This window comes from Phyllobates terribilis, unplaced genomic scaffold, assembly GCF_046119375.1.
Source record: "Phyllobates terribilis strain yellow unplaced genomic scaffold, ASM4611937v1 Scaffold_4__5_contigs__length_816908805, whole genome shotgun sequence".
NCBI lineage: Eukaryota > Metazoa > Chordata > Amphibia > Anura > Dendrobatidae > Phyllobates > Phyllobates terribilis.
The window spans coordinates 583505770-583525460 of NW_027362764.1; the positions used below are offsets into that span (position 1 = coordinate 583505770).

Consider the following 19691-nt stretch of genomic DNA (forward strand, 5'->3'; position numbering starts at 1 on the left):
TTCATTTGAGGGTATCCACATTAAAATTGGATGAAGGGTTTAGGAGTTTCAGCTCCTTAACATGTGCCACCCTGTTTTTAAAGGGACCAAAAGTAATTGGACAATTGACTCCAAGGCTATTTCATGGACATTTGTGGGCAATCCCTTCGTTATGTCATTCTCAATTAAGCAGATAAAAGGCCTGGAGTTGATTTGAGGTGTGGTGCTTGCATTTGGAAGGTTTTGCTGTGAAGTAAACATGTGGTCAAAGGAGCTCTCCATGCAGGTGAAACAAGCCATCCTTAAGCTGCAAAAACAGAAAAAAACCATCCGAGAAATTGCTACAATATTAGGAGTGGCAAAATCTACAGTTTGGTACATCCTGAGAAAGAAAGAAAGCACTGGTGAACTCATCAATGCAAAAAGACCTGGGCGCCCACGGAAGACAACAGTGGTGGATGATCGCAAAATAATCTCCATGGTGAAGAGAAACCCCTTCACAGCAGCCAACCAAGTGAACAACACTCTCCAGGAGGTAGGCGTATCAATATCCAAATCTACCATAAAGAGAAGACTGCATGAAAGTAAATACATAGGGTTCACTGCACGGTGCAAGCCACTCATAAGCATCAAGAATAAAAAGGCTAGACTGGACTTTGCTAAAAAAAAACATCTAAAAAAGCCAGCACAGTTCTAGAAGAACATTCTTTGGACAGATGAAACCAAGATCAACCTCTACCAGAATGATGGAAAGAGAAAAGCATGGCGAAGGCGTGGTACAGCTCATGATCCAAAGCATACCACATCATCTGGCTTGGGCATGCATGGCTGCCAGTGGCACTGGGTCACTAGTGTTTATTGATGATGTGACACAGGACAGAAGCAGCCGAATTAATTCTGATGTATTCAGAGCCATACTGTGTGCTCAGATCCAGCCAAATGCAGCCAAACTGATTGGTCGTCGTTTTATACTAGAGATGGACAATGACCCAAAACATAAAGCCAAAGCAACCCAGGAGTTTATTAAAGCAAAGAAGTGGAATATTCTTGAATGGCCAAGTCAGTCACCTGATCTCAACCCAATTGAGCATGCATTTCACTTGTTAAAGACTAAACTTCAGACAGAAAGGCCCACAAACAACTGAAAACCACCGCAGTGAAGGCCTGGCAGAGCATCAAAAAGGAGGAAACACAGCGTCTGGTGATGTCCATGAGTTCAAGACTTCAGGCAGTCATTGCCAACAAAGGGTTTTCAACCAAGTACTAGAAATGAACATTTTATTTACAATTATTTAATGTGTCCAATTACTTTTGGTCCCTTCAAAAACAGGGTGGCACATGTTAAGGAGCTGAAACTCCTAAACCCTTCATCCAATTTTAATGTGGATACCCTCAAATGAAAGCTGAAAGTCTGAACTTCAACTGCATCTGAATAGTTTTGTTTAAAATTCATTGTGGTAATGTCTAGAACCAAAATTAGAAAAATGTTGTCTCTGTCCAAATATATATGGACCTAACTGTATATATATGTGTGTGTGTGTTTATATATTTTAAGAAATATATTTTTTCAATAAATACATGTCCAGTAATCATCTGTTAGAATGGATCCAGCAGCAATCTGTTGACAAAAGAAGTTGTGCAGACACAACTTTTTTTGTCCAACTAAAAATAAATTGATTTCAACTTCATTCATTTTTTTTACATTGAAGTCTATGGCAAACGGATCCTTTAATTAGCCATCCGTTTTTTGCTTACTGGATCAGTTTCAAATGGAAAAAACAGATGGCTATTTAGCAGGTCCGTTTTCCATAGACTTCAATGGTGAAAGTATCAAGTCAACATATCCATTGGGGCACTATAGGGAGTAATTGAAGAAAAGACATGAAGTTTTGCTAATTAACAATATTTGCAAATATTACTCATATGTTTTTATTGCAGGGAAGCCCCCTCTAATGACACAGAAGTGTAAATTGCAAAACAAAGTATAATACTGACACTGTATTACAACCCGCTCCACGCCTCAGCATGGACTGTTGGGTATATATATTCTTGTATTGCACCTTGTCCATCATTCAGGTTTCATGTATTGGATACTGTATACAGCCTTGTTTTCAGAGATCCAGACAGCAGAACATGTATATATTGATAATGTCACGACAATCTCGTCAGCAGGTTACTTACCTTAGCAAAGAAACTCCATGAAAGATGAAGTGCAGAAGAGAGACTACTCCTTAACTTCACTGACAGTAACATAAGCAGGAAACCAAAAATTCCACTGCAAGGGAAGAAGAACATTGTACTAATCTTGGTAACAATGAAGGGTCGATTCATTAAGCCCTCTTCTCCAGAAAACTGGTGTAGAAAAGTCGCAGTTTTTGTGTGCAGCATGTAAATTTGCAACTTAAAAAAGGGATTTGGCCTAGATACACTACAATTTATGCCACAAAAGTGGCGTAAAATAACTGAAATACCGTATATAAAAATACATATAGAATTTCACCTCAATAGAATGAAATAGTCTTTAAAATATTGCAGCACTGTAGGAAGGATGAAAAACGGAAACAAAGAGAATGTGAACATCTATAATTCCCTTTATAAACCCACAAATCAAGGGCTCATTAAGACGTCCAATTTTTGCGTACGAGTGCTATCTGTGATTTTCATGGATAGCACTAGTACCTGTGATAGTCTATGGGGCCATTCACATGTGCATGATTTTTCGCAGAGAGGTCCACGGAAGATCTCGGAAAGATGTCCAATTTTGGCCTGAGGGTCAGATCAAAATAAACAATGCAAGTTCATGCATGAAAAGATCGGACTGCCCTCAGATAACATCAGAGTGCGGTCCGATTTTCACAGACTGTCAAAATGGAGATTTTTTTTTTTTTTAATTTGTCCATGTATGAGAAAATTGGATGATACTCGTACCACATTCTGATCAAACTCTGATCAGGGTACGATCAGAATAATCGATCCGTTTTTCTCGTAAGTGGAAAAATCAGACGTCTGAATAAGCCCCAAAGAGGATCCAGCTGAATGACAGACAATGTTTAGACTACAAATGCAGAATGTTTTAGATTTTCATAAATTTATTTTAAATAGCATTCGGCCTTAAAGAATACCTCCGCTTTCAAGAGAAAACAATATATAGTTACATAGTTACATAGTTTATAAGGCCGAAAAAAGACAAGCGTCCATCCAGTTCAGCCTATTTCTTGTGCACTGCAGCTATTCCGCTATTCCTATACCATGCGGTATAGGCCAATTTACATCATTGAGGAAAAATTCACTTCCCGACACCAATCTGGCAGTCAGATTAAATCCCTGGATTAATTAACTAAGCATAAGATGTAATTTTATTGTTCTCAAGAAAGGCGTCCAGGCCTCTCTTGAACTCGTTAAGTGAGTTGGACATCACCACTTCCTCTCCCAGAGAGTTCCAGAGTCTCACGGCTCTGACCGTAAAGAATCCCCTTCTATGCTGGTGCAGGAACCTCCTTTCCTCCAGACGCATAGTGTGCCCCCTCGTCTTTGTCACCATCCTTGGTATAAACAGGTCATGGGAGAGATCTCTGTACTGCCCCCTGATGTATTTATACATGTTTATGAGGTCTCCCCTAAGCCTTCTCTTTTCCAATGTAAATAGGCCTAATTTTGACAACCTCTCTGGGTATTCTAGTCCCTCCATTCCCTTTATTACCTTAGTCGCCCTCCTTTGTACCCTCTCTAGCTCCAATATGTCTTTCCTGAGCACCGGAGCCCAGAACTGTGCACAATATTCTAAGTGCGGCCTTACCAGAGCTTTATACAGAGGAAGAACAATGTTCTCATCATATGCCCCTATTCCTCTTCTGATGCATGCCATGACTCTATTTGCCTTCGCAGCTGCTGCCTGACACTGGGCACTCCAATTTAATTTGCTATTAACCAAGACGCCCAGGTCCTTCTCCATGTCAGATTTCCCCAAAGGTTTCCCATTTAATATGTATGGGTGACTGCTGTTTTTCTTTCCCATGTGCATGACCTTACATTTATCGGCATTGAACCCCATTTGCCATTTCTTGGCCCAACTCCCCAATTTATCTAAATCCTCCTGTAGCTGTGCCCTATCCTCATCTGTATTAACTACTTTACAAAGTTTAGTATCATCTGCAAATATTGCTATTTTACTATGCAACCCTTCCACTAGATCATTAATAAATATATTAAATAATATAGGGCCCAAGACAGACCCTTGAGGCACCCCGCTAGTAACCCTATATATATAGTGCAGGACTCTACACTATAATTCTTTTTCAAAATCACTATTTACTGCACTTTTCATCATTTTTGTGAATATGTAGGTAAGTTTTAATCTACAAGGATGCATTCACACGTTGCAGTCAAACAACGTTGTTTTGCTATGATTTTAAAATTTTAGACCACCACAAGAGTGCGGCTTTATCATATAAATTGCTGTTAGATAAAAATAAAAAATAAATTAAAAAAAGACTTGGCCATCTTACCTAGCACAACATCCACTGTGAAATGTATGAAAGTAGAGGAAAGGAAATTCCAAGGCACTGATAAGGTCACCTAAGAGTAGAAGAGGAGATTGCATAAACAAGCATGCAAAGAACAACGGATTAATAGAATGTGCAAGACCGCATGAAACAAACGGCACACATTCATAAAGCAGCGTCCACCAGTGTTAGGTGTGAACTGCATCATGCAATTGTTCCAACTAATGAAGTGCGACGTTTTACAAGCAAAATCTGCAAATTTTCTATCTACATAAATCTGAAAAACGAGCAGTCGGGTAAGCGTGGTATGTAAAGGAGTTTGAGCGAGATTTACTAACTAGAATTGTTGAAAATGGCACAAATTTATCTTATAGGATGTAGATATTAGTTCGTGACTGCACGATAGGTAAAAGTACACAAAATCTACACAGAGATATGTATGGTACAAATTATCCAATCTACTATTTTTATTTACATTGGTGTATTAAAGCGAGCCTGTCATCAGAATTTAGCCCCATAAACTAAAGGCATGGCGCTGTGATGCTGATTAATCTGATACCTGATGTAAAGGGATCCGCTCAGTGGCTGCTGAATATTCACCTTATGAAGTTTTCAGAAAATTACGTCTTGTGTGCTTCAGGGCAGGACATGGGGGCAGGTGATCTTCTCCTCGTTCTCCGCTCCCCACCAGTCTTCCTCTGCTTCTTGTGCACGTCACTGATTATTCTTTTGTAAAATTCCTCGCCGCCATCCTTGTGTGGGCGGCGGCTGTGCAGTGGGAGCCGGCATCCTGAGGGCAGGATGTCAATAAAATAACGCCAGAGGCGGCGCATGCGCAGATCTAGATCTCAGTTCAGTTTAGAGCCGAAATCTCGATCTGCACATGCGCCATTTTATTGAAGTCCTGCACACAGGACGCCGGCTCCCACTGCACATGCGCCACCCACACAATGATGGTGGCGCTGAATTTTAAAAAGGAGGCAGGTCTCTGAATAATCAGTGACCTGCACAAGAAATAGAGGAGGCTGGTAGAGGGGCGGAGAACAAGAAGAGGACCCTGCCCCATGTCCCGCCCTGAAGCACACAATACATCATTTTCTGAACACAACCACTGAGCGTATCCCTTCACATCAGGTATCAGATTAATCAGCATCACAGCGCCATTATAGCCATGCCTTTAGTTTATAGGGCTAAATCCTGATGACAGGTTTCCTTTAAATAAAAAAAAAAATAGACCAAAAGGCCAACATGTAACAAGTGCTAATGCCCTCATACACACTAGACTAATATCAGCCGAAACGGATGATATCGAAGTGCTCGGCCAACGGTCTAATGTGTATTGGAGCGCCAGCCCACTGATCGTTGGGAGAGATGTCGATTTCACAATGTATTCCCCGAGATAAGTTGCCAGCCATAGAGGCCGAACTAGCACTCCTGTATATGGGAGAATCAACTAAGATGGCGGTAGGCAGAAGCATAACTTATCGATGGCCGTCTAATGTGTATGGCCAGCATTACAATTCTAAATCACGTCACATTTGTCTGGACGACTAAGAAAACAACATCTGATACTAAAAAGACATCACATTGGATATAAAAAGTCTCTAGTAACTCATGATGATACCTAGAACTAGTAAATATGGGTAATCTTTCCTCTGATAATAACGGCATTGTGGAATAGCAGTCTTGGAATATTAGTAGGAACCGTCATGTTGACCATGCTGCTCCATGTGCAGACGGGATGATGTAGGACAGGGAGTGGACAGATGCATGTGAGAAAAGATGCATGACTTGCATTTTATACTCCTTATTGCTCACTCTAAGCTTGCAAATGCAACATTGTGTCTAGGCAGGGACTGCTCACTTTTCATTGAGCTCTATGGTAGCTAATGTAACAGTATAACATTCATAGAGTGAAGTTGCACGCGTAGCCAACTTTCCGCCATCACACGGTCATCATTTTTTGCCAGGATATCCTTAGGATAGTTCATCAATATCACATCGCTCAGAGCGCAATACCCGCACTCCTGTCGATCAACTGTTCTCGGTGCCACCAGGGACCGATATGCTCTGTTGCAGATCGGAACTACACAACACTATCAACTTTATAGTGTCTGGATACTGCACATCTATGGCTATTCATTTGAATACAGGTGGAGCTGCAGTACCTCACTGTGGCCACTATACAGTTGACAGAGCTGTGAAGTAAGGTTCCGCAACTAAGCACATCCGGCCGGCGGCAAAAAGAACAGCTGATTGGCAGGGGTGCCAGGTGTCATACCCCCCACCGATCTGATACTGATGATCTATTGTAAGGATAATCAATAGAGTACTGGACAACCTCTTTAATGCAAATTGTCCCTTTAATGCTGTGATGAAGGCTTCAATGGGAGCAATAAAGTCCAGCAAGTGCCAGGATTATCTCCTAAAGAGGATTCAGCTATTGCAGGGCTGGAGAACTTTTTTTCTGACAAGGACCATTTGGATATTTGTACTATCCTTCGGGGCCGTACAAAATTATCAACTTGACAATTATCCTGCTATATTTGGTTAAACATTTAATTAACTCACCCCTAATTTGATGACTGGAGCTACTTCTCTTTGGTGCGGCTGTGATGTTCGTTTGTATTGATGATGTTGCTGCTCATAACTGCTCTTCCAGGTTTGCATTGGTCTGGAGCACAGGCGACAGTTTGAGATGATAATTTTTCTAAAGAACCCGCAGCAGTAAGTTGTACCGAACACAGTTGTATATTACATTGTAGGTCTTCTCACAGTGGGAAATTCATCACTGCTCACGTTACATTTGTAGAACCCAAGCAGTGGGAGATCTGTAGTATACATCACATAGGTGACACGAATACTGCAGTATATACATCACAGGAGACACGGAGCTGCTGTATACACACAAGTGGTCAAAATTGTTTGTACCCCTCATTTAATGAAAGAAAACCCCACAATGGTCACAGAAATAACTTGAATTTGACAAAAGTAATAAAAAATTAAAAATCTATGAAAATGAACAAATGAAAGTCAGACATTGCTTTTCAGCCCTGCTTCCACAGAATAAAAAAAAATTATTAAACTCATGAAATAGGCCTGGACAGCAATGATGGTACTCTTAACTTAATATTTTGTTGAACAACCTTTTGAGGGAATCACTGCAATCAAACGATTCCTGTAACTGTCAATGAGACTTCTGCACCTCTCGAAAGGTATTTTGGCCCACTCCTCATGAGCAAACTGCTCCAGTTGTCTCGTGTTTGAAGGTTGCCTTTTCTAGACAGCATCTTTCAGCTCTTTCCAAAGATGCTCAATAGGATTTAGGTCAGGGCTCATAGAAGGCCACTTCAGAAGAGTCCAATGTTTTCTTCTTAACCATTCTTGGCTCTTTTTAGTTTTGTGTTTTGGGTCATTATCCTGTTTCAAGACCCTTGACCTGCGACTGAGACCAAGCTTTCTGACACCGGGCAGCACATTTCTCTCTAGAATCCCTTGATAGTCTTGAGATTTCATTGTACCCTGCACAGATTCAAGACACCTTGTGTCAGATGCAGCAAAGCAGCCCCAGAACATAACAGAGCCTCCCCCATGTTTCACAGTAGGGACAGTGTTGTTTTCTTGATATGCTTCATTTTTCCGTCTGTGACATAGAGCTGATGTGCCTTGCGAAAAACTTCCATTTTTGTCTCATCTGTCCATAGGACATTCTCCCAGAAGCTTTGTGGCTTGTCAACATGTAGTTTGGCAAATTCCAGTCTGGCTTTTTTATGATTTTTTTTCAACAATGGTGTTCTCCTTGGTCGTCTCCTATGAAGTCCACTTTGGATCAAACAATGACGGATGGTGCGATCTGACACTGATGTTCCTTGAGCTAGAAGTTCACCTTTAATCTTTTTAGAAGTTATCCTGGGCTCTTTTGTTACCATTCGTATTATCCGTCTCTTTGATTTGTCATCAATTTTACTCCTGCGGCCATGTCCAGTGAGGTTGGCTACAGTTCCATGGATCTTAAATTTCTGAATAATATGTGAAACGGTAGTCACAGGAACATCAAGCTGCTTGGAGATGGTCTTATAACCTTTACCTTTAACATGCTTGTCTATAATTTTCTTTCTAATATCCTGAGACAACTCTTTCCTTTGCTTCCTCTGGTCCATGTTGAGTGTGGTACACACCATGTCACCAAACAGCACAATGAGTATTTGTAGCCCTATATACAGGCCCACTGACTGATTACAAGTTTGTAGACACCTGTGATGCTAATTAGTGGACCCAACTTGATTTAGCATGTCCCTTTTGTCACATTATTTTCAAAGGTGCCATCATTTCAGTCCAGGCCTATTTCATGAGTTTAATTTTTTTAAATATTCTGTGAAAGCAGGGTTGAAAAGCAATGACTCACTTTCATTTGTTCATTTTCATAATTTTTAATTTATTATTACTTTTGTCAGATTCAAGTTATTTCTGTGACTGTTGTGGGTTTTTCTTTCATTAAACGAGGGGTACCAACAATTTTGACCACGTGTGTACATAACAAGAAACACGGGGCTGCGGCATAGACATCACAGGAGACATGGGGCTTCGGCATGGACATCACAGGAGACATTGCCGTTGTTTGCTTCTTCTGTGGGACGGAAGCGCATCGCACCCTAACTCCACCCACAAAGTATGCCCTGATGCTGGCACTGGTCAGTGTCACAACGTAATCTTTAATTTTACGCTGCGTGCACTTGCCGGCTGAGGTCACGCGAGTTCACAGCTGGAGATCAGCTGATGAGCTCGGGACCTAACTTTACAGCACCGGTGCTGCGTGGGAACATTCGTGAGAATGTTCCCATGTACCATGGATGCTAAGGACACCGGGGCTGATCAGCTGATTTTCAGCTGTTGAACCCAAGTGACCTCACTCCCGCAGCAGAGCAATGTACACTGACAGGAGTGATTACAGATGTACAGCAGTCCAGCAGTCACATCAGTGATTGATGTGGCTGCTGTAGAAGTGACCCGGATCGCCGAGGGACAATCTGGATTACGTCGTGACGGCGGACAGGTGAGGGATATGGTTGTTTTTCTTTTTTTTTTTTTTACAGAAGATCAAGGGATTCGGGGACTGGGAGTGTAATAAAAAAAACTATAAAAAAAATTATGTGTAATTTTATTTCAATAAAATACTTTATTCTGGCTGTGTCTTTTATTGAAAAAGCATCAAAAACTTTACTGTGGGGTTAGTAATGGGGGCGTCTTATAGACGCCTCTCCACTAGTAACCTGGGCTTCATATCAGCTGCCAATACAAGGTTGACATGAACCCCAACCCCATTACCCCACACGCCACCGCTACATGGCAGTGGGAAGACTGGAGGCTAAGCGACAGATGTGGTGCATCTTATGGATGCGCCATTTCTGGAACTGCTGAGGGGTGATATTAGCCGCGGAGGGGGCTAGTATCCATGGCCCCTTCCCTGGTTATTAATATCAGCCCGCAGCTGTCTGTTTAGATTTTATAGAGGGACCCTATGTCAACTTTTTTCTTGGGTCCCCCTGTAATCTAACCAGTAAAGGCTAAGCAAACCATTGTGGGCTGTTATTAATAGCCAGGGAACATTTTTGACTAGTGGGCCCTTCCCCAGCTACTAATATCAGCTCCCAGCGGTCGGCTTACCCTCTGCTGGTTATAAAAATGACGCTTGAGCCCACGCCATTTTTTAAAAAACATTTTTAGGCTATGTGCCCACAATCCAGACGTAGCAGCCCTTTGGATACAGCATATTTTTGCTGCGTCCAAAACGCTGCGTACTATTTAATGCAAGTAAATCCGCATGTGTTTACTGAACCTTGCGGATTTATTGCATTCAATACTTTCCAGTGGACAAATTTCTGTTGCGGACACTAGCGACTCCGCAAGAGAATTTGACCTGCTGCGGTCCTGAAAGACGAACCGCATGTCAGTGTTTGCGGGTGATCCGCAGCCTCAGGTGCACGCATAGAGGACATGGGATTTCTAGAAATCCCATACACTATACTGTAACATCTAGACGCTGCGGGTTTGACGCTGCATAAATACACAGCTTCAAACCTGCAGAGGCTCCTGATCGTGGCCACGTACCCAAACTCACCAACAGTCTCCGCTGCAGATTTTGATCGATTGAAGTGTCATTATATGCGGTGGATCCGCAATTTAAAGCAATGTCCCAAGTTTCTTTTTTCAAATAATATTAATTAGCTCCAAAAAGCATTCAATGATTTACAAAAACACTTTAAAAAAAGCATTAAAAACCGCATAAAAAGTGTGTTTTTTCTGCAGCGTTTTTCCTGCCAAGAGATGCAGAAACGCTGCAGAAATTTCTGCAATCAAATCCTGAACGTGCACACATAGCCTAAAGCACCATGTGTGGGTTTACTTTTTATCCAAGGGAGTGCTTTGAATTCACAATTTTGCCTAAGAACACTGCTGTGAATAAAGAATGGTATTTCAACATCATCAAAGAACTTCTTGCAATGATCCAAGAGCAGTTTGGTTATCAACAAACACTTTATCTTAGATCCAAAGGGAATGTGTCATAAAAAGTAACCTATTGTTTAAACCTCCTTCACAACATTTGCAGTATATATACACGTCATGTAAGGGAAGGACTTCCGGACCGATGAGTTATATATATGTCATGGCGATGGCCCGCGCACATTATGCATGGAGAAATGCTGTGACAGCAACTATTATGAATGGCGGATCCTGTGATCTTTACTCATATGTTCACTCCCATAATTCTGGCCAGATTTCAGTAAAAAAATAAATAAAACAAAGGTGTGTAATTGGATCCACCGCTGAGGGATAGTATAGGTGTTTGTATCACCTACCTACCTGTAAACAAAGGTGATACAGCGCAGGTGCCGGGAAGCGAGAGAGACTTGCCGGCGCCTGAGCAAGAGATCCCTGCTCTACAATGGTACATAGACAGCAGGAAGAAATGGGCCTTGCAGAAAAAGGTGAAGTGGGCAGGCACAGGATCTGGCCATAAAGACTGCACGTCACAGGGCACTGTGCCGTGCAGTGGAGGGGGGAAATATTTTAATTAAAACAGGCGTCTCCCGGATGGGAACACATCATGAGCCAGAAGAAATAAAAAGCAATTTCACACCAACAAGGTAAGTATAGATTCACATTTCTATCACCTGTATGCCCATATTAGAGGTCAAATAAGTGCCAGGGGGTGACAGATTCCCTTTAATCATTTTAGGAATCTACACTCAACTCCAGCTAACCATGAAAAATAAAGTGTTACCCTATTTAAAATATACATTCTGTCAAAACTCACTACCCCAGTATAGAGTCCTGTGACCTCCAAGATTGTCCATGTGTAGTCACAGAAGTCATACAAGCAGTGACATGTAAAAGTTTGGGCATCCCTGGTTAAAGTTACTGTTATGAACAGTTAAGCAAGTTGAAGATGAAATGATCTCTAAAAGGCCTAAAGTTAAAGATGACACATTTCCTTTGTATTTTAGGCAAAACACACACACACACATATATATATATATATATATATATATATATATATATATATATATATATATATATATATATAAAAAATCAAAAAATAGGAAACCGCACAAAAATTATGTTTTCGGTGCAAAAAAGCCCCCCAGGTACATACCAGTCCCTTAGATATACATACAAAAATGGAGGCAGCACACAGGGTAGATTAAAGTGATAAGGTTTAATAGCCCATATGGCAACGTTTTGGTCCAAAATTGTGGAAAGGTCCACAATTTTGGACCGAAACGTTGCCATATGGGCTATTAAACCTTATCACTTTATTCTACTCTGTGTGCTGCCTCCATTTTTGTATGGATATAGATATAGATATACAGTATAGAGCAAAAGTTTGGACACACATTCTCATTTAAAGATTTTTCTGTATTGTCATGACTATGAAAATTGCACATTCACACTGAAGGCATCAAAACTATGAATTAACACATGTGGAATTATACACTTAACAAAAAAGTGTGAAACAACTGAAAATATGTCTTATATTCTAGGTTCTTCAAAGTAGCCACCTTTTACTTTGATGACTGCTTTGCACACTCTTGGCATTCTCTTGATGAGCTTCAAGCGGTAGTCACCGGAAATGGTTTTCACTTCATAGGTGTAGGGCACCAGGGCGTCAGGTTTAGTAAGTGGGATTTCTTGCCTTATAAATGGGGTTGGGACCATCAATTGTGTTGTGCTGAAGTCTGGTGGATTCCCAGCTGATAGTCCTACTGAATAGACTGTTAGAATTTGTATTATGGCAAGAAAAAAGCAGCTAAGTAAAGAAAAACTAATGTGGCCATCATTACTTTAAGAAATGAAGGTCAGTCAGTCCGAAAAATTGGGAAAACTTTGAAAGTGTCCCCAAGTGCAGTTTCAAAAACCATCAAGCGCTACAAAGAAACTTGCGCACATGAGGACCGCCCCATGAATGCCTGCTGCACAAAGTCTCCTCTTAACAGTTGTTGAAGAGATGTGTCTGCTGCTAGAACTCTGTGTGGCATTGACCTGGTCTCTAATCTGAGCTGCTGTTAACCTGCGATTTCTGAGGCTGGTGACTCAGATAAACTTATCCTCAGAAGCAGAGGTGACTCTTGGTCTTCCTTTCCTGGGGCGGTCCTCATGTGAGCCAGTTTCTTTGTAGCGCTTGATGGTTTTTTGGGGACACTTTCAAAGTTTGCCCAATTTTTCGCACTGACTGACCTTCATTTCTTAAAGTAATGATGGCCACTCGTTTTTCTTTACTTAGCAGCTTTTTTCTTGCCATAATACAAATTCTAACAGTCTATTCAGTAGGACTATCAGCTGTGTATCCACCTGACTTCTGCACAACACAACTGATGGTACCAACCCCATTTATAAGGCAAGAAATCCCACTTATTAAACCTGACAGGGCACACCTGTGAAGTGAAAACCTTTTCCAGTGACTACCTCTTGAAGCTCCTCATAGAATGCCAAGAGTGTGCAAAGCAGTCATCAAAGCAAAAGGTGGCTACTTTGAAGAACCTAGAATATAAAACATATTTTCAGTTGTTTCACACTTTTTTGTTAAGTATATAATTTCACATGTGTTAATTCATAGTTTTGATGCCTTCAGTGTGAATGTACAATTTTCATAGTCATGAAAATACAGCAAAAATCTTTAAATGAGAAGGTGTGTCCAAAATTTTAGTCTGTACTGTATATATATTCATTTTTTTCATTTAAAATATTACAAAAAGGAAAAATAGCCAATGCAAAAGTTTGGGCACCCTTGAAGATGTGTGTGCTCAGATAACTTTGACCAAGCTTTCAGATCTTAATAAGCCGGTTATCGCTTGTTCACTATCATAGTTAGGAAAGGCCAAGTGATGCAAATTTCCCAGATTTATAAAAACCCAGCCTCCTCTAACCTAGTGCCAAAATACAGCAGCCATGGGTTCTTCTAAGCAGCTACCTAGAACTCTCAAAATGAAAATGGTGGAGGCCCACAAAGCAGGAGAAGCTATAAGAAGATAGCAAAGTGTTTTCAAGTTGCCCTTTCCGCAGTTAAAAATGTAATTGAGAAATGGCAGTTCACAGGAACAGTGGAGGTCAAGATAAGGCCTGGAAGAAAATTTCAGTGAGAGCTGCTTGTAGAATTGCTAGAAAGGTAAATCAGAACCCCCGCTTGACTACAAAAGACCTTCAGAAAAATTTAGCAGACTCTGGACTTGTGGTCCATTGTTCTACAGTTCAGAGACAGCTACACAAATATGGCCTTCATGGAAGAATCATCAGAAGAAAACCTCTCCTGCGTCCTCACCATAAAATTCAGGGTCAGAAGTATCCAAAAGAACATCTAAGCAAGCCTGATGCATTTTGGAAACAAGTCTTGTGAATCGATGAGGTTAAAATAGAACTCTTTGGCCACAATGATCAAAGGAATGTTTGGAGAAAAAAGGGCACAGAACTTAAGGAAAAGAACATCTCGCCAACCATTAAGAATGGAGGTGGATCAATTATGCTTTGGGGCTGCGTTGCAGCCAATGGCACCGAGAACATATCAGGGGAAGAAGGAAGAATGGATTCAATGAAATGTCAACAAATTCTTGATGCCAACATAACACCATCTATAAAAAAGCTGAAGTTGAAAAGCGGATGGCTTCTACAAATGGATAATGATTAGTGTTGAGCGAGCATGCTCGACACTGCTTGGTACTCGCCCGAGCATCTCACTACTCGGGATGTTCGGCAAGCACCGACCATTTTCGGGTTACTCGGGCGGTAGCTCGGGTCTCCGCCCTGCATGTTTGGCGCTCTTTACAGAGCCAATGAACATGCAGGGATTACCAGCCAGTCACTGTAATGCCGCAGCCATGTTGGTTGTGGGCATTACAGTGATTGGCTGGCCGCACAGCATCACCTCGAGTATTTAAAACCGGGCGGCGCCATCTTGGACACAGTCGCTCCAGATCAGACAGTGTAGGGAGAGTGCTGCTGAGCTAGGGAGAGATTTACACTGCGAAATAGGTAGTGTAGGGTCTCTAAAGCCGGCAAAATCAAACAAACAGTCCTTCTGAGGACTCATATCCATCCCAGATATCAGGCAGGCAGGCAGGCTGTATAGGAGACGCAGTGGTTATACCAATAGACACTGCATTACAGTCCTGTGTGCTGCTGCTGCTCAAATTGCTAGACTTAGCCCCAGGTCTCAGGGGCCAGGAAAAATCCTTTTTTTTCGTCTAAATCCTCTTTTTTTTCCTCAGTCAGACTGTACAAATACCCGTCTTATTAACCTTTTGGTATTCCCCCCCCCAAAAAAAAATTTGAGTGTGTCTGTGAGTGTTCAGACACAAATATATCTGTTTAAAAGAGTCTGGTTTCGGCCAGATAACTAGAACTGTGGTTTTCCTCTTCCACGGTTCAAATCTGGGTGTTATCCACCTTTTTCCCATAAAAAAAAACAGTTTGAGTGTCTCGCTGACTGTTCAGACACAAATATATCTGTTTAAAAGATTCTGGTGTATGCCAGAGAACTAGAACTGTGGTTTTCCTCTTCCACGGTTCTAATCTCCTTTTTATTACCCTTTTGCCATTGATAGTGCGAGTGTAAGCTATTTTACTTAATTTACAATGGGCAAGGAACATGGCAAGGGACGTGGAACTGGACGTTCTGGTGATGGTGCGTGCAGAGGACGGGGCCGTGGCCAAGGTGAAAATGTGCCACAACCAACAGCCACATCTTCTCGCTCCCAGTTCTTGACCAAATTACTAGGGAAGCACACAACAACACCACTATTGCCAACTGATCAGTGTGAACACGTTATTAATTGGATAGCAGATAATACTTCCAGTCACCTGGGCACCACCACCTCCGGTCTGTCTTCCACACGGTCAAGTCTTAGTAGCCGTGAGTCTCGACTGCATACTCCTCCTCACCCTGATGCTCCTTCCTCCCACCATGCCGAGTGTCGACAGACAGCAACTGATCCCACAGTTGGACACTCTGAAGAGCTGTTCACTGGTCCAATTCCATATTTGGGCCCCTCGCCTGCTCCGCTTGAAGTGGTGGAATAGGAGATCAGATGTAGCGATGGCCAAATATTTGAACAGCCACGGCCACAGGAAGGCGATGCTGGCAATTTGTCACAAGAGGTGGACGATGAAGAGACACAATTGCCACGAAGTGAGGAGGAGGACCGTGGTGCGGAAGTGGAAGAGGAGAAGGTGGTAGATGATCTAGTAACTGACCCAACATGGCAGGAGCACATGGAGAGCGAGGCCAGCAGCACACAGGGGGAGGGAGGCAGAGTACTCCAACAGGCAGGAAGAAGCAGTGTGGTGGCCGCACACAGAAGGCGGGCAACCGTTCCCCGTAACACCAACACGAGGGACGTTGCCAGTACAACCGGTAGGTCTTCCAGAGTCTGGAATTTTTTTAAAGACTCTGCTGATAACCCCAAAAAGGCCATTTGTACCACTTGCCAGGCCAGCATCAGCAGGGGTGACAAAACTACCAGCCTGACCAGGCAAATGTCAGTAAAGCACCCGACTTTGTGGGGCGAACCCCAGGGTCCACGACCAGTGTCAGCGGGTGTCATCACTGCTTCTTCCGCTGTTGTGCGTGTAAGAGAACCCCCTGTTGTGCGTGCAGGGCAACCCCTGTCCATACTGCATGCAAAGATGCCCCCTCCTCTCAGTCTTCACTTCTTATGGCAGTTTCTCAAGAAACAGCATCAACGTCCAGGTCCCACCGCAGCGTTCAACTGTCCATATCCCAGACCTTTGAACGAAAGCACAAATTCGCAGCCAACGCCCCAGAGGCCACAGTCCTAAATTCGCACATTTCACGACTGCTTGCGTTGGAAATGCTGCTTTTTTGGCTGGTGGAGACGGAATCCTTCCGCAACCTTATGGCGGTGGCCATCCCTCGGTACTCGGTCCCCAGCCGACACTATTTTGCACGGTGTGCCATCCCCGCACTACACAAGCACATGTCTCAAAACATCTGCCGTGCCCTCAACAATGCAGTTACTGGGAGAGTCCACCTGACAACGGACACGTGGACAAGTACTTGTGGCCAGGGACGGTACATCTCCCTGACGGCACACTGGGTAAACATAGTGGAAGCCGGGACCCAGTCAGACCTTGGGACGGAACACATCCTCCCCACACCGAGGACTGCGGGCCCTATGTCAGTCAGAGTTGCCCCCAACAGTGTACAGCTCCTGCGCATCATCCTCCTCCTCCTCCTCATGTTCAGCCTCCATCTCAGATATCACCACATCAGTTACAAGCTGGAAGCACTGCAGTACAGCCTCAGCCAAGCGGCAACAGGCTGTGCTGAAACTCATAAGCTTAGGTGATAAACCTCACACTGCTTGTGAGTTGTGAACAGCTGTGAAAGAGCAGGCAGATCTGTGGCTGAGACCGCTGAACCTACATCCAGGCATGGTCGTGTGTAACAATGGCCGTAACCTGGTGGCGGCTCTGAGGCGAGGCGAGATCACACACGTACCATGCCTGGCTCATGTGCTTAACCTCGTGGTTCAGCGGTTTCTTAAATCGTACCCAGAGTTAACAGATCTGCTCGTCAAAGTATGCCGCCTTTCAGCTCATTTTCGGAAGTCGGCTACAGCTTCTACCACCCTTGCTGTGTTACAGCAGCGTTTGCAGCTTCCGGCACACCGACTTGTGTGTCATGTCCCCACACGTTGGAACTCTACCCTCCACATGTTGCAAAGGATTTGTGAGCAGAAGAGAGCAGCTGTGGAGTACCAGCTATAACAAGGCTGTCGATATTCAGGTCAGACTCCACACATAACACCTCAGGAGTGTAGCCTGGATGTCTGACATTTGTACCATCCTGACAAACTTTGAGGAGTCCATCAAGATGGTGAGTGGCGATGATGCCATCATTAGAGTCAGCATCCCACTTGTCTGTCTTTTGCAACGCTCTCTGCAGAGAAATAAGGAGGAGGCATTGCAGCCAGAGTATGATGAGATGGATCAAGAAGCCGTAGCGGGCGATTACACACAGCCCAGCCTCATCTCATCCCAACGTGCATTGGGGGACAATAAGGGAGAGGAGGAGGAGGAGGAAGAACAGGAGCTGGTATCATGCGCTGTAGACGGTAGTACCTGTAGAACTGTCATACCGTCGGTTCAGCGTGGGTGGCCTGAGGACAGGGGGGAGGAGGAGGAGGAGGAGAGCATGGTCAGTCGTCATCTTGGTGAGGACACGGAAGTCTTGCCCGTTACCAGTCTGGCACGTATGGCTGACTATGTTACGCTGCCTTAACAGTGACCCTCGCGTTGTCAAAATGTTGGGTGACAGTCATTACTGGTTGGTGACACTTTTAGACCCCCGCTACAAGGAGAACTTTCACTCTCTTATTCCTGAGGTGGAGAGGTCTACAAAAATAGGGTAGTACCAAAAGGCCCTTGCTGCAGGACTGTTAAAAAAAAAATTCCCATCTGAACACGCTAGCAGCAGAGGTCACAGTTCGTTGCCCAACCAAGGCGTACAGGCAAGAGAGACGCAACTCCAATCTAGCAGAGGCAGGGGAACACTGTCAACGTTCTGGGACAGTTTTCTCAGACCCGCCCAGCTTACAGGCCCTGAGGCGCGGGGTACTCTCACAAGGAGTGGAAAGTTTCAAAAGATGGTGAGGAAGTACCTTGCCGACCGTACCAGCGTCATCCGTGATTCCTCTGTGCCTTTTAATTATTGGGTATGCAAGCTCAACACTTGGAATGAACTCGCTCTGTACGCCTTGGAGGCCTGGCCTGCCCTGCCGCTAGCGTGTTATTGGAGCGTGTTTTTAGTGCCGCTGGGGGAATTATAACTGATAAGCGCACTCGCCTGTGAACTGACAATGCTGACAAGCTGACCCTTAACAAAATGAACAAGGGCTGGATTGGGCAAGACTTCTCATCACCACCAAATGACAGCAGAGTAACAAAGTCAAATCCACTGTGTTATTTCGGGAGGTGTATTCCCATGCACCGCTTCACACCCACACATGGGTATACGCTTCCTCATTTCGCCTATTTTTTGCTCTTCTCCTTATCCTCAGCCTCCACCACCACACCACCAGGGTGACCGTGGTCCGTGTTGCCAGCATTGCAAGTTCCTCCATCCTAATTTTTGGCAGCTTTTGCTTGGAAGGCATAGGCAAAGACTATGGGAGACCCACTCCCCAATAATGGAAATAATGTTTTTAATATGCTGTACTGCATGGCTCTTGTAAGGGGCATTAAAATCGTCTTGTTAAGCTACTGTGACCTCCACGTCTCTTCCAAGGGTCATTGATATTGCCTTTTTATTGCATTGGGACCTCCACGTCTCTTCCAAGGGGCATTGATATTGTCTTTTTATTCCACTGAGACCTTCACGACTCTTCCAAGGGGCATTAAAATCGTCTTGTTAAGCTACTGTGACCTCCACGTCTCTTCCAAGGGTCATTGATAATGTCTTTTTCTTCCACTGGGACCTCCACGTCTCTTCCAAGGGGCATTGATATTATTTTTTTATTCCACTGTAACCTCCACCACTCTTCCAAGGGGCATTGATATTGTCTTTTTATTCCACTGGGACCTCCACCACTCTTCCAAGGGGCATTGATATTGTCTTTTTATTCCACTGGGACCTCCACGTCTCTTCCAAGGGTCATTAAAACCGTCTTGCTAAGCTACTGTGACCTCCACGTCTCT

The 19691-nt window shown here is 43.4% G+C and overlaps 1 protein-coding gene across 4 annotated transcripts in view; it reads right to left on the bottom strand.

Moving 5' to 3' along the window:
* TMEM241 (transmembrane protein 241) overlaps positions 1-19691 on the bottom strand; it is a 190822-nt gene that overhangs the window by 43215 nt on the left and 127916 nt on the right. For all 4 annotated transcript variants that reach the window (XM_073679169.1, XM_073679167.1, XM_073679165.1 and 1 more), the window contains 2 exons: positions 4485-4554; positions 2161-2254 (listed from right to left, as the gene is read on the bottom strand). In XM_073679169.1, coding sequence (XP_073535270.1) covers positions 2161-2254; positions 4485-4554 — 164 coding nt within the window. The remainder of the gene's footprint in view (positions 1-2160; positions 2255-4484; positions 4555-19691) is intronic.